The sequence below is a fragment of the Prionailurus viverrinus genome, chromosome B4 (genome assembly GCF_022837055.1).
Source record: "Prionailurus viverrinus isolate Anna chromosome B4, UM_Priviv_1.0, whole genome shotgun sequence".
Classification (NCBI taxonomy): Eukaryota; Metazoa; Chordata; class Mammalia; order Carnivora; family Felidae; genus Prionailurus; species Prionailurus viverrinus.
This window is the reverse complement of record NC_062567.1, coordinates 33822455-33835485: the sequence shown is the minus strand read 5'-3', so window position 1 is coordinate 33835485 and position 13031 is coordinate 33822455. Positions and strand designations below refer to the sequence as shown.

The 13031-nt window shown below is 41.8% G+C and overlaps 2 protein-coding genes across 16 annotated transcripts in view; one reads left to right on the top strand and one right to left on the bottom strand.

The window, feature by feature from the left end:
* The window catches only part of WNK1 (WNK lysine deficient protein kinase 1), a 161705-nt gene extending 151495 nt beyond the window's left edge, over positions 1 to 10210 (top strand). For all 7 annotated transcript variants that reach the window (XM_047867953.1, XM_047867947.1, XM_047867948.1 and 4 more), the window contains 3 exons: positions 121 to 315; positions 6519 to 6706; positions 7211 to 10210. In XM_047867953.1, coding sequence (XP_047723909.1) covers positions 121 to 315; positions 6519 to 6706; positions 7211 to 7528 — 701 coding nt within the window. In that variant the 3' untranslated portion in view covers positions 7529 to 10210. The remainder of the gene's footprint in view (positions 1 to 120; positions 316 to 6518; positions 6707 to 7210) is intronic.
* A 540-nt stretch (positions 10211 to 10750) lies between these two features.
* RAD52 (RAD52 homolog, DNA repair protein) overlaps positions 10751 to 13031 on the bottom strand; it is a 34033-nt gene continuing 31752 nt past the window's right edge. For 8 of the 9 annotated variants that reach the window (XM_047867957.1, XM_047867954.1, XM_047867958.1 and 5 more), the window contains 3 exons: positions 12908 to 12988; positions 12095 to 12310; positions 10751 to 11476 (listed from right to left, as the gene is read on the bottom strand). In XM_047867957.1, coding sequence (XP_047723913.1) covers positions 11415 to 11476; positions 12095 to 12310; positions 12908 to 12988 — 359 coding nt within the window. In that variant the 3' untranslated portion in view covers positions 10751 to 11414. The remainder of the gene's footprint in view (positions 11477 to 12094; positions 12311 to 12907; positions 12989 to 13031) is intronic. The other variant, XM_047867959.1, reaches the window with a different exon arrangement.

Genomic DNA, 13031 nt, shown 5'->3' with positions numbered 1-13031 from the left:
TTTGACCTATTATTAGTCACTTAGTGGGACACATTGAAGAATAAGAATATAAGAATAGTGCCTGTTAAGTTTATTGGGAAAGCTGGACATGTTTCCTCATGCCACTTTATCTTTTGGCAGGTAACCTGTCTGGTCAGAGTGCCACTTCAGTTTTGCACCCCCAGCAGACCCTCCACCCTCCTGGCAACATCCCAGAGACTGGGCAGAATCAGTTGTTACAGCCCCTTAAGCCATCTCCCTCCAGTGACAACCTCTATTCAGCCTTCACCAGTGATGGTGCCATTTCAGTACCAAGCCTTTCTGCTCCAGGTCAAGGTAAGCAATCAAAGCAATCAACATGTTCTAAAAACATGAAAATGGAGATACTGCCATATCCGCAACAAAAGCCTGATGAGCATCCTATTAAGGTCAGTTGGAAGACCGGCTGACCAGAACACAGCCTGTGTATTAAAACACTTTCGGATCTTGAGCTGGAAAGGGAAGTTGAGTAATGATTATATTAGGTGAATTCATTGCTCCTATCAGATGAAATAGGTTTTTTCAAAGGATTACAGCAAAAGGTTGTATTGTGACTTACATGAGGACTTAACCAAATTAATGACTCATTTGGGATTTGCAACATATGCTTTAATACTAGACTGAGATTTCCTGGACCAAAATTAAGGAGTTTTAGCAGTTTCTGAAAGCTAATGCATTTGCCTAGCCAGTGTAGACTTTTTTAACTTGTAAGTATGGGAGTAGCATTCTAAGATAAATAGCCCTACAATTCAATTTGTTACCTGTAATCTACTTCCTAAATAGAGTTTTATTTATTAATGATCATTTAAAACCTTCCTGTAGCAGAACGCTGCTAGTAACGATAGAATGAGAATTGGAAGAACTTAGGTGTCTGGGTGGAAAAGAATAAGAGAAGAGTTAGGTAACTAACTTGCTTAGGTGCTTTTGCCACAATATCACAGATAGTAAAGGTAGATCATCATTGGACTAGGTAAATGTGCTTGCTTGCCGGGAGCACAAACCAGCTAGCATTATTATTCACACTGGGAAAAGCTTCAACATTTTGCAAAGTAAGGGAATTGAGACCTAATATTTCCTGTCCTACCTATCTGACATTTCCCTAGAAGCTTGTTCTTCTGTGTGCCATCTTAGCGCATTTCACCACTCCAGCCTCAAGTTTCTAACATCTTGTAGTTGTGTTCTGTCTCTTCTCTCTCTGTTCTTCCCTGTTTTTCCCCTCTCACAGGCTGTGCGAAGTTTAACTGTGCATCTGAGCAGGTGACATTCAAACCTGGTGGCAGGAGGACCCGATTTCTGAGTACGCCCTGCTTGGCTCTTTGTGTGTAACACCTTTACTCCTTCCTCGTCCTTGTTTTTCTGCTGCTTGGATCTGATGTTTCATGCAGTCCATTTTCATTTGTCTCTTTGTATATCATCTACTCAGTGGCTTGGCTGAACTATTACCCTCAGAAGTTTGGGTCTCTATATTAATTATGATAAAAGATGTAGAAATAAGAACAGGTTTCTATAAACTTCAAAATAACTTTCTGGTAGAATTGCTTCTTTATAGATCCATGACAGAGTAGAAAAGGTGGTAATGCTGTATAGACTGCAGGGTCATTTGGGATAAAGACTGAAGTCCATAGTCCTTCTCACTTCCACCCCTTGCTTTGGCATTAGAAGTGACAGAAAGCATCTTGACCACTAATGTACTTAGATCCTGGCAGCAAGGGAAAATTACACCCTATTTTTTTTATTCTTTTTCCGAGTAGGTTGAAATCTTTTTTTTCTTCTCAATTAAGCCTGGCCATCTGTCCATTGAAATGATGCTAGAATCTCTTCACTGGATCCTTTCACCACCCTTACCTTCTAACTCCCTAAAATTGATAGTTCATAAAGGGTTTCAGTGTAGTTATTCTGATCAAGCATTTATTCTCAAGAACCAGAGCCCAGGGCCTGCCAGTGAAAATGGTCTCTTTAACATGATTGCTAGGATTTCTTAGCTTTCTTAAAAGCAAGGCACAATAGTAAATCACCCAATTTCCCAGCCCATCTTCCCCAAATATGAAATAAAGATGATGCCTCTCTCGTAGGGCTGTTGTACAAGAAAATAAGATCATGTGCACAAACACTGGTAGCTCTTGGGAAGCACACATCATTTTCTTCTAATTAGCCAGTGCCTACCTGAAACATAGTAGGTAGTCAATAAATGTATATTGGAATAAAATTTTTAAAAACAAAAATCAGGCTCAAGTAGAAAACCTTTGTTAGAGTTTGGTTAAAGATCTTCACTGCTGAGGCCTCAAACTTCTGATGTGGTTACTGAAGTGCTTTTTAAATGCATGTGCTAAGGACATCACTGTTTCTGAGGTTCAGAGGTCCTTGGGCCTCATGTATCACTATCCAGGACTATTGAACAAAGAAGGAGGTGGAAGACATTATCCAGTTTGGTAGTTTTCCAGAGCATGTGTGATGTTTGGTTAGACCAGGCTGGACCAAGCATGTTAGCACCTTGACACTTAAATAAGCACATGTCCAGCTGGCAAGATGAGATGGCATTAATAGGAGGAGACAAGTGTTTCAAAGTAGGTTGCTGTATGCTATACAGCCTGAAACGTCGAAGAGGGAAGAAAGAGAACCAAGGCTTTTTTGTGAAGAACAATGTGAGTGATACATTTCAGATTAATTAATTAAATAAATTCTCACCACACTCTTAAAGGTAGGTGGTAGCACACTATTGTTCAGATGAAAGTGGTTAGAAATATTAAATCTTACCACTTCCTTTTGGGTCTAAAACGAGAGGCCCTACATCTGTTGAAGGCACACAAGTATACATCATGTAAGCCTTGGTAAACAAATTACGAAAGGCAGATTTAAAGCAAATAGGGAAAGGAAAACAGGCATTTATTTACCAGGTGTGGGGTCTTTTTAGTTTGGGATGCGTTATTCTGTGCTCTCAAAATAGATTATGGTTTGGAAGCACGGCTTGGCTTAACGCTTTATTTATGTTCAAAAGTTGCTTGTTTTCCACATATTTTTAAAAATTTTTCTGGAGGGGACGGGGTTAGTATGTATGTCTAGGATTTGGAAATATATTAGCCGATTTAAAAGGATTCAAAACTGTAACAATGGTACTGTCAAGTCTACTGTGGTAGAATTGTTTAATGCATTTTATCGAGTGCTTTTTAACAACCCAGCAGGAGAAACAGAAAGTAGGACGGGGTCAGTGGAAAGACTGCTTGGGTATTTGAAATTCAAGCAGTAAGACCTGAGATACTGGAGTTCTTCCCCCAGGTTCCCCCAGAACCTTAGTGCAGAGTATTACTTGTAGATACAAAGACTGGTGGAAGCTCAGCCGTCAGCCAGGTGCCACTGGCCATCAGATAACCACGTGAAGGCTGACAGCTAGCAAGCTGCGTCCCATAGAACTGTACCCATAGCAGGGACTCCCAGGTCCCACCAACCTGTCTCTCTTTCTGCTTTCTCTTGCTGGCACTTTGTGTGTTGTTTGGAGATTCTAAATATTTTACACTGATGTTTCTTTGTCTTTAACACGTTGCTCTCTCTTTGTGCTTCAGGGAAGATGGTGAAAAAAGTCTGTCCTTGCAACCAGCTCTGTAGTAATTATCTTTTCTTTCTGTTATTTTTGGTCCTTGATTGCAAAGCCTGTTATCCATGAGTTCTTGGAACCCTGAAGCTTCACAACACCCTCATTTCCCAACTTCCATCTGTCTAGTTCTGCACCCTGTTCTAATATATTTTTTAACATGCTTAATTGCTGACCTCTGGCTATCCTTACAGATTAAGAAATCACCTCCTAGTCAATGCTCTCACATGATGACCCTCTGTGATCCTGGCTTTGTGACAATTATGGATTGATGATGCCCATGATAGAGAGAGAGAGATCAGGGATGCCTGGCTCTTTGGGGAGAGCCCTTTAGTTAGCAGATATGTGCCAGCTGCTGTTCTCCCACTGGAAAATCAGCACTGGTCAAAACAGAAAAGTCCGCATCCTCATATCACAGCAGGAGGCGTCTGCTAGATTGGGGAGGAGAAAAGCACTACTTCGTAGAGTCTGGCTTCTTAGGCTGATGGCTTCTCATTAACGTGCATGCAATTCACCTACCCAATCGGCCACCTAGACAGAAAACTCTGTATTTGGGGTACTGGGCAATAAGCTGTGACTCATAGTAGGTTATCGTTCATGGGATCTGGTGGTGGGACATGGGGGAAATGTATTATGGCAGGAGAAAAAAATGGATTTGGGGTGGTAAAATATATACTACTTCCTAGAGCTTTGCAGCAAAACTGAGAAAGGTCTAGAGGCTACTCAGTGTACTCTCTGGAAGGCAAGCAGCATCCTCAAAAATATGTGTATTATAAGTGTTTTTAAACCATTTCCTACTAAAGTGGACTAAATGCACTATCCATGCTTCTAGCTTTTGTAGTCAGCTTTTCCCAGGCATTAATTTCTGGTCAGAGAAGGATGTGTTTGTTTCCTTCTTTAATGGGAAAGCCTGTTTTCAGAAGCCAGAATAAGGTTAACTGTATGGCCAACCTCCTCATAGTATAAACCCCACCTTCATAATCCAGTACTGTGTAAGACAGATGAAAATGAAGAATGAAATTTGGTTGTAAAGGAGCCTCACAGCATCAGAGACGACTAGCATGAGACTAGAGAGGTGTGACCCCGGCATGAGCTCTTTGTGAATAAGCAGTGTTCACCTCTACTGAGCTTCTCATATTTGGCTTGTGACAGTTCTTCTCACTTGTGATTGTTTCTGGTTTTCATTTTGATTGTCTCACTCATCATCAAGCTCACCAAGCAGTTATTGTTCAAACAGGAAAATAGCCCTCATGCATGTGATACGCTTGCTTTCTGGATTCTATTACTGTCACGACTGCCACCCTCATTGCTTGTGCTTCCCACTCTGTGCTTCCCCACCACGGTCTCTCTTGCTTTTCAAGGAAAGCTGTTTGTTTCCTGTGCTTTTATCCTTTTCCACTTGGGTTTCCTGTCCCACAGGAGAACTTACTCTGCCCTTTACGCTGTATGTGCAGTAGCTATCCCCTTGTGGCTCCAGTGGGCCCTCAGAAGTGAGCTAATACACACTGCAGTAATCCATGTCTTGCCTTGGTGGTAAGAAGCATGTGACCTTCCTCACTCTGCAGCTTCACCTCAGAATTAGCTGTTCCTCTAATACAGACGTGCTTGTGTGTGCCATTCCCAGGGCAGTGGGGTATAAACTTGAGACCAGCAGTGGATTATAAAGGGCTTTTAAATGGCAGAGTTGCTTCGGGCATGCTGCTGTGCTCTGGTGCTGCTTCAACCTGGAAAGCAGGAAAATGTATGCATTTATTTAGCCCCCAGCATTATTTGGATATCTTAAGGCCTAGTGGCTCACAACTTACCTTAGTAGCTTTTATTTATTCTGCAGCAAATGTGAATTCTGGTAAGAAAGTGGGGGGTGAGGGAAAAAAAACAAGATTATGACTTTTCTTTCCCTCTTCCCTAAAACTTGCCTCTTCGAATAATCTTCAGTGTGCCCTCCAGCAGAGCCGAAATCAGGCAGGACACAGACTCCTTCTTCCTTTCTCATCAAACCATAGAAATAGAATTCCTTCATCATAACCTCAAAGCTTCCTCCTTCCCTTTGCACTCCTTCCTCAGCTGAATGTTCCTGTTGCTTCCACATACAAGTGCTTGCTTGCTCTCCTGGGAAAGGGGGGAACGGGTGAGAATCCACAAACCAATTGAACCAATTGAGACTGAGGTCATCTTCAGGAAAACCATGTGTTCCTGGAGTTGAAAGATTCAGGCACACCACAGAGAACCTTCTTCATGACTAATCTTGGTTCTTAACTCATAGGCAACTGGGAGAGGTTGAAGCCTTCATTCCTCCCGAGTTTGTTTACAAATTTGTGTGTACGGGTCCAGGTGAAAAAGGTTTTTTGAACCGAGCATGCTGTTTCTTTTATCACCTCTTTCTGTTAAAGAATGGCTAAAGACTGTGGCACAGTATCCACATGGTGTGGGAAGCCCATCTTTTCCTGGGCCAAGCATCTACCTTTGCTTTCCTTTAACTCCTACTTTAACCCTGCCTCAGTGCTCAAGAAATCCTCTTTTGCCCTGCATTCTGCAGCATTCTAGAGCCTCACTGACCATACCACACCTCCCTCATCAGCGTGATGCTGGGAATAGAGTGCTGAAACTTACTTTCCGTACTCTAGATGCCATGGGAATGGGCAGAAAGGGGTCCCTCCCCTTTGTGCCTACCACCATCTTGAGTTTTTTAGCCTCATCTGCAACTCCTGAAGAGAACCTGTTTTCATTACCCTCTTATGCCAAAACATTTGGCTAAACAAGACCTTGGAACCTTCCCGTCTTGCATGGCTTCCCAACTCATCCTCTCCCCATTCAGTGGCTTGCCATTCATCATCCTGTGAAGTTTTCCCTCTTCCTGAAGCCAAAACCCAACCTCCTTTTAATGGTTGTATTCTGTTGCTTCTTTTAATCCTAGGGACCAGCAGCACAAATACTGTCGGGGGAACAGTGAACAGCCAAGCCGCCCAAGCTCAGCCTCCTGCCATGACGTCCAGCAGGAAGGGCACATTCACAGATGATCTGCACAAGTTGGTAGACAATTGGGCCCGAGATGCCATGAATCTTTCAGGCAGGAGAGGAAGCAAAGGACACATGAATTATGAGGCAAGTCTTCTTCCCTTCTTGCCATTTTCCTAATCTGTCAAGAGTATCACTTAGCACACATCTGAATTCAGAGAGGATATCAAGTACAGGCTAGTGCTTAACATTTCATGTCACAGCCTTCTGTAGTAGCTCATGACTTTTAACCCCTTTAGAAACAAACAAAAATCACCCGGTTGCCCTTTTATTTTTCTTCCCTGAATTTCTAGCTCCCTGTTTGTCAACTAAAGTTTTTTCTCCCCCTTTCTTTCGAAGCCTTGAACTACATACGCATATGTACACAAGCACATGACTCTGCCCACTTCCAATCAGAATAGTTATTCTACCCTAACATGTTAAGTATAAAAAGCCGATAATTATTATGGAAGGTTTGGTGCGAGTTTTGGTTTCGCTATACCCTGTAAGATTAGACCAGCCCCAGTCCTAGAATTTTATTTCAGTACTACCCATTTCACACCCATGGGTTACACCCACACTGGACTTTACATGTAGTTGTTTTGTTTTCAGGGCCCTGGAATGGCAAGGAAGTTCTCCGCACCTGGTCAGCTGTGCATCTCCATGACCTCAAACCTGGGTGGTTCTGCCCCCATCTCTGCTGCATCAGCTACCTCTCTAGGTCACTTCACCAAGTCCATGTGCCCCCCACAGCAGTACGGTTTTCCAGCTCCCCCCTTTGGCACTCAGTGGAGTGGGACAGGTGGCCCAACACCACAGCCACTTGGCCAGTTCCAACCTGTGGGAACTGCCTCCTTACAGAATTTCAACATCAGCAATTTGCAGAAATCCATCAGCAACCCCCCAGGTTCCAACTTGCGGACCACTTAGACCTAGAGACATTAACCGAGTAGATTTGGGGGCAGGAGATGGAATGCTGAGGGGTGGGCGGGAGGGGGGAATGGGAAAGTAGCCTATATACTAACTACTAGTGCTGCATTTAACTGGTTATTTCTTGCCAGAAAGGAATGTTTTTAATACCGCTTAGAGCCCTCAGAATTGAGAATCTCCCTCCCCCTTCACCATTTATTGGAGTGGAACAAGAGGGAAAGAGCAGCTTTCTTGTGATGGGGCAGTTTCAAACTATGCTTTCCTGTTCTCTACACCCAATAGCAAGGGCTAGGAAAGAGAATCATTTATCAGAAAGCCACAAGAGAGCTCAGTCAGTGGAAAAACCAAACCCCATCTGGATTTTCAAGTGGGTGGAGCTCTTAATGTTGGTACCCACCCCAAATCCCTTATTCCCTCAAGAATCCAAACCACAACACAAAAAAACAAACAAAAAACCTATTGGGCTCTCTCCTACCCTGTTCCCCCCTCTTTTTTTTTTTTTCTTTCTTTGTTTCTTCTTTTGTTTCTTTCTTTCTTTTTGCTCTTTAGAACCCAGTGAAAAACACCAGGGGACTGAGGTTTCAACCCTTTCTTATGATAGGTCATTAGTGCTTTTAAGCAAATGATATTAGCAGCTTTGACTGCAGCATTAGCAATTAGGAAAAAAAATTAAGTTCCCTGCGGACATGTAACTTTGCCATCAGTTTTGATGTGGAAACACTGTGATATATAAATGTTGTTGGACAACAGTAGTTTTAAGAGTAAAATACGAAAGGTTTAAAAAGTTGAAAAAAAGCAAGCTCTGTCCTTTACTTATTGAGACACTTTAGCTTTTTCCTTTGTATTTCCATTGTAGTAGATAAATAAATGTGAATGTAAGATTGTATAAATTACTGTACTTGAATACTTCTGTTCTCCCAGTATTGCTTGCTGGATATTTTAGTGCCTTGGACTTCTACTGCTTCTGCCATTAGCACCAACTTCTCATCAGACCCCAAATCAGCAGAGGGCGTATGGAAGGATAATAGGTCCATGTGACCCCAGCAGAGGATTATGCCAAAGGGAAACTGAAAGAGTATTTTTTTTTTTTCTTTTAAGTCATTCAATTTTGTCTAGAGCAGGTGTAAGATGAGCAGGGTGAGAAGTTAAGTTGACATCAGTGGTTGAAAGCAGAAAGTTCTGTTTCAGGAACAGTGAGGAGGGGTTTCGTAACAAAATTGGACAATTTAAAAGAGTAAGGGTGGTGTGTGATAAATGAAGAAAAAGGAAGACTAAGAATGGGAGAACAAACTCGTTATGAAGATATGTGATGCCTGGCCTGTGGGTGCCATAAGCCTTACTTGAGCCAGGCTGGAACAGACAAGACCTAGTAGAAATGGCTGAATATAAAGGGAGTGGGGGCTAGTTTTTAAGTTGGGAAACTGATAGTGAAGAGTCACAGATGGAGAAAGTTGCTCTAAGAAAAACTGTATGGATTGCTTTCCTCTTGTTGCAAATGTCTCCTGCATTTCCCAGCTTGGGGTACTGTATTTTGTGGAAAGTGGACCCACATCTGAATTAAGCATTGTAAGAAAGAGTGCTTATTCCTACTCATTTCCTATGTGATGTCCAGATGGTTGCAGAATCCTAAGTCTGTTGTGCCACCTCTTTTTCTAGAATTGCAACTGATATTCTCACATTTTCATATAAACAAATACTCCCCTTAAGTAATAACTGCAACCAATCAGTATTATTTAGTGCTATGCCTAGTTGTAATGGGCAGTTCTGTTATTTTCAGAGCTTTCAGGAAATACTCCTAATTGGCTATGTTTAGATCTCTGTTATCTCTGAAGATGGGGAAAGAAGCTAGAACTCTTAATTTAGGGGGTGCTTCTTTTCACTTGAGTTGGGAAATTAACATAGTTCTGATCTCTGACCCACCTCAACTGGCACATCCCAGGAATCCCCACAATAGGAAGAGCCTGGTTGGCTGTCCTGTCCTGCCGTTCCTTCATGGGTCCTGTATTAAGTTAGCCTAGGTCCCAAAGACGCAAATGAGAGCTGAAGGTTTAGGAAAGTAGAAATTAACAGGGGTTCCAAACCCTACTTCAAAGCTGTTTACTTATTTATTCTCTGCTTAAGATCCTTGGGGAGATGGTAAGAGTAAGAATAGAACAAAGAAGGTGCTGAGTAAATGAGAAACGGACCACCTAAGATGAATGAAACTATACTTTCTACTGGAGGAACGAGGGAACCAAATGCAGCACATTATTTTTTGTTATTTTGGCTTAATTTTGAGATCTCTTCACTTACACACAAAAAGTAAGAACTGGTTTTATTTACTGTTGATTTTTCTTCCCTCCTGTGGATGAAATAACTGAAGCCTAGAGGAATGAACTAGCGCTACTGAACTGTTTAAATTATTTTTGTGTTAATAGTACACTTTGAGTATCTTTTTCCACATTACAAAAATCTTTCTGAATTATAAATGTTTTCCTTACATTATTTAACAATGTACACTGTTTAGAAAAACAAATAAACTAAATTCAAACCTTGGGGGTTTCTCAGCAGCCGTTAATTGTACATTTTGCACTAACTCTGGGTGTTGCGCTTCTTGTAAGATTGCGCTTTGTGCTTCAGTTTGTTACCTTTGTAGACTTATTTAATGAAACCATTCAAATAAACCAAACTTGCTTTTGTTGAGCTGTGGGCTTTCATTTCCAGCAAATTCCTTTTTCATGATCTCATTAGCCCACTTTTGAGTTGTGTACAATTTATATAACTAGATTCCTAACTCCAGGACCTCTTTAGCAGTCCTGAACTAAACTAAGATTATGCTTCAGAAAAAGGTTTTTTTCTGACGAAAGTGGTAAGGGTGTCAAAATCAAAAGATGAACATATGACCAAATCCATGTAACGAGGTAGTAAGGTACAAGGAAAATCGGGGTAAGCTACATCATCTTCCGAAGGAACAGAAACGGCTGCCTTCCTGTACTTCAGGAATTCCTTGCCTCGGGTTCACAGCTTCCCACAGATGGGTGTTTGATGCAAAAATTTATAAAAGCCATAGCGTGAAGATCAGATAAAAGGCACAGCCCAAGCTACTGTTTTACTTAAAAAGTAAACCTGCAAACTCATTATTTGGGGGGAAGAATTATGAAACATCTGAAACTATACGAAAAAAACATTTTTTGAGATACAAAGCCACCTTCACACGTGAAATTCAAAAATATAAACACCTACTTACATTTTTTGTTAAAAAGAATTTATTTTACTTTCTTAAAATGCCTTTTCTTTGGTCCTAGATCATTCCCTTGATAAGGAAAAAAACCACAGGACAGTGACTTCATAAACCTATAAAGGAGAGATTATCATAGATGAAGATGGCAGGCTGGATTGATGCAAAGTAGCGAAACCCCACTCTAGTCTTTGTTCTTAGGATACACAGTGTGGTGTGGACAGCAGTAAATGTGGAGACCTAAAGTTCAAAGAAGACAGACATTAACAATAACTTGATATAGGTTGTGGTTAAAGTCCGTGCTTCATAGTATGGCTTATACTGCTTGAAGGCAGGTAGCCACTGATGACTCCTGAAATGCCTATACTTACTAATGTAAGAGCTTAGGAATAAATAGAGAAGAGCCTCAAGAGCCAGAGAGAAGGTGTTCAGTCGTAGAGCCTCCCCACTGCAGTGTGTGACAAGCTTTTTAAAAGGGCTTTCTGACTGCTCTGCTCTGTCTGCAGTAGGCTCCAACACTCAAATCCTCAGGTAAAGTTCAGAATGAAGCAAGGTAAATCCTTGGAAATAAAGCTCATTCCCTAGGAATGATGAACAATTTCATGACCAAAAAGTAGTTTTCGAAAGTCCCTTTTGTGACAAAGTCCAATGATGTGACCGGAGCCTCAGTTAAGATGGATCCAGTTTCCTTTTCTTCAAGTCTTGGTTCTTGTCATAGAAACCACAGTTTACTATGGAAGAAAAAAAATCATTTAAATATGACTGCCATGATTTTAAAATAAGAAACTGACAGCTAAAATTTGAAAGGCCAGTGGGGCAGCTGGGTGGCTCAGTTGAGCATCCAGCTATGGCTCAGGTCACGATCTCATGCTTCGTGAGTTCGCGCTCACTGCTGTCAGTATAGAACCTGCTTCAAATCCTCTGCCTCACTGCCAACACCCCCCCTTGCTCCTCCCCCATTCATTTGTGCACGCGTGGTCTCTCTCAAAAATAAACATTAAACCTAAAAGATGAATAAAAATTGTTATAAGGGTAGATCTTTGTGTTATCTCTAGATCAAGTTGCAATACCAAACATGATGGGCCTACTTTAATAGATAAAGTTCTTCAGTCAGTCATGCTTAAGCTTCCTACTACTATCAAGGGTTATAAGGAGTTACACCTGAAGTTAGGGCCCCCAGAGGAAAAGTTCTGGCATATAAGCCAGTTATCTTTCATTTTCTTACACTGATATTCCTCTGGCATAATATTACACAACTTCTTAAAATGGAATTCATCATTCTTTCTTTAAAATGCAAAAAATTAACCCAAGTTCTCCCTTCAATTTTTGTTGCTGAACACTCTTGCTACCTGTTATCTCTTGGTTACTGTTGTGAGTTTGGAGTTGCCTGGGTCCAGATTTTGCTTGTGGATCCTGGTGACAGAGGTCCTGTGGGGTCCTATTCCAGGTCACCACCTGGTGTTTCAGGACTGGTGTGGCAGGGGTCTGGAGTGGTTCTGGCCTAGACAAGGGCTTCACATCACTGTCCTCTGCATCTGGATCCATATCCCACATTCCAAGACTGTCTGCAAGGACAGAGATCGTGGGAAAACGCAGCATCAACAAAGAAGTGTTCTCACAAAGCACTGGGAAAAACGTCATAAGAAATTCCATGTCGTGAGTGGACTATGACAGCTTTTGGAACTTCTCTCTCCCTGTCCACTAAAAGTATGCCAGAGTTTCTCTTAGGACCATAGAGGAGCTGAGTGTGTGCTGTCAGAACTGCCTGCAGTCCATTACGTGTCCTCTCTTTTTCTAAAACTTTGTGGGGCTATAAGATTAAAATGAGGATTTTTATGTCTCTCTTAAAATGTATTAGTGACTACCAAAAGTGCATTTCGTAGGTTTCATTTAATAAGTACCTACATTGGGGCGCCTGGGTGGCTCAGTCGGTATGCATCAGACTTCGGCTCAGGTCGTGATCTCACGGTTCGTGGGTTCAAGCCCCGCATTGGGCTCTGTGCTGACAGCTCAGAGCCTGGAGCCTGCTTCAGATTCTATGTCTCCCTCTCTCTCTCTGCCCCTCCCTCACTCACACTCGTCTCTCTCAAAAAAAAAATAAACATTAAAAAATAATAAGTACGTATATTAATACTTAAGTCATTCCTTTAGCTCCTACTGACCTGTGAGGAAGTCTTTCTCCGTGTGTGGTTCAGAAACAGTTATGGGGGTGCTGTGCTTCACAGGAAGTGCTGGCGGTGCTGCTACAGTTCACAGGAGAGCGAGCGAGAGAGGACAAAATCAGAA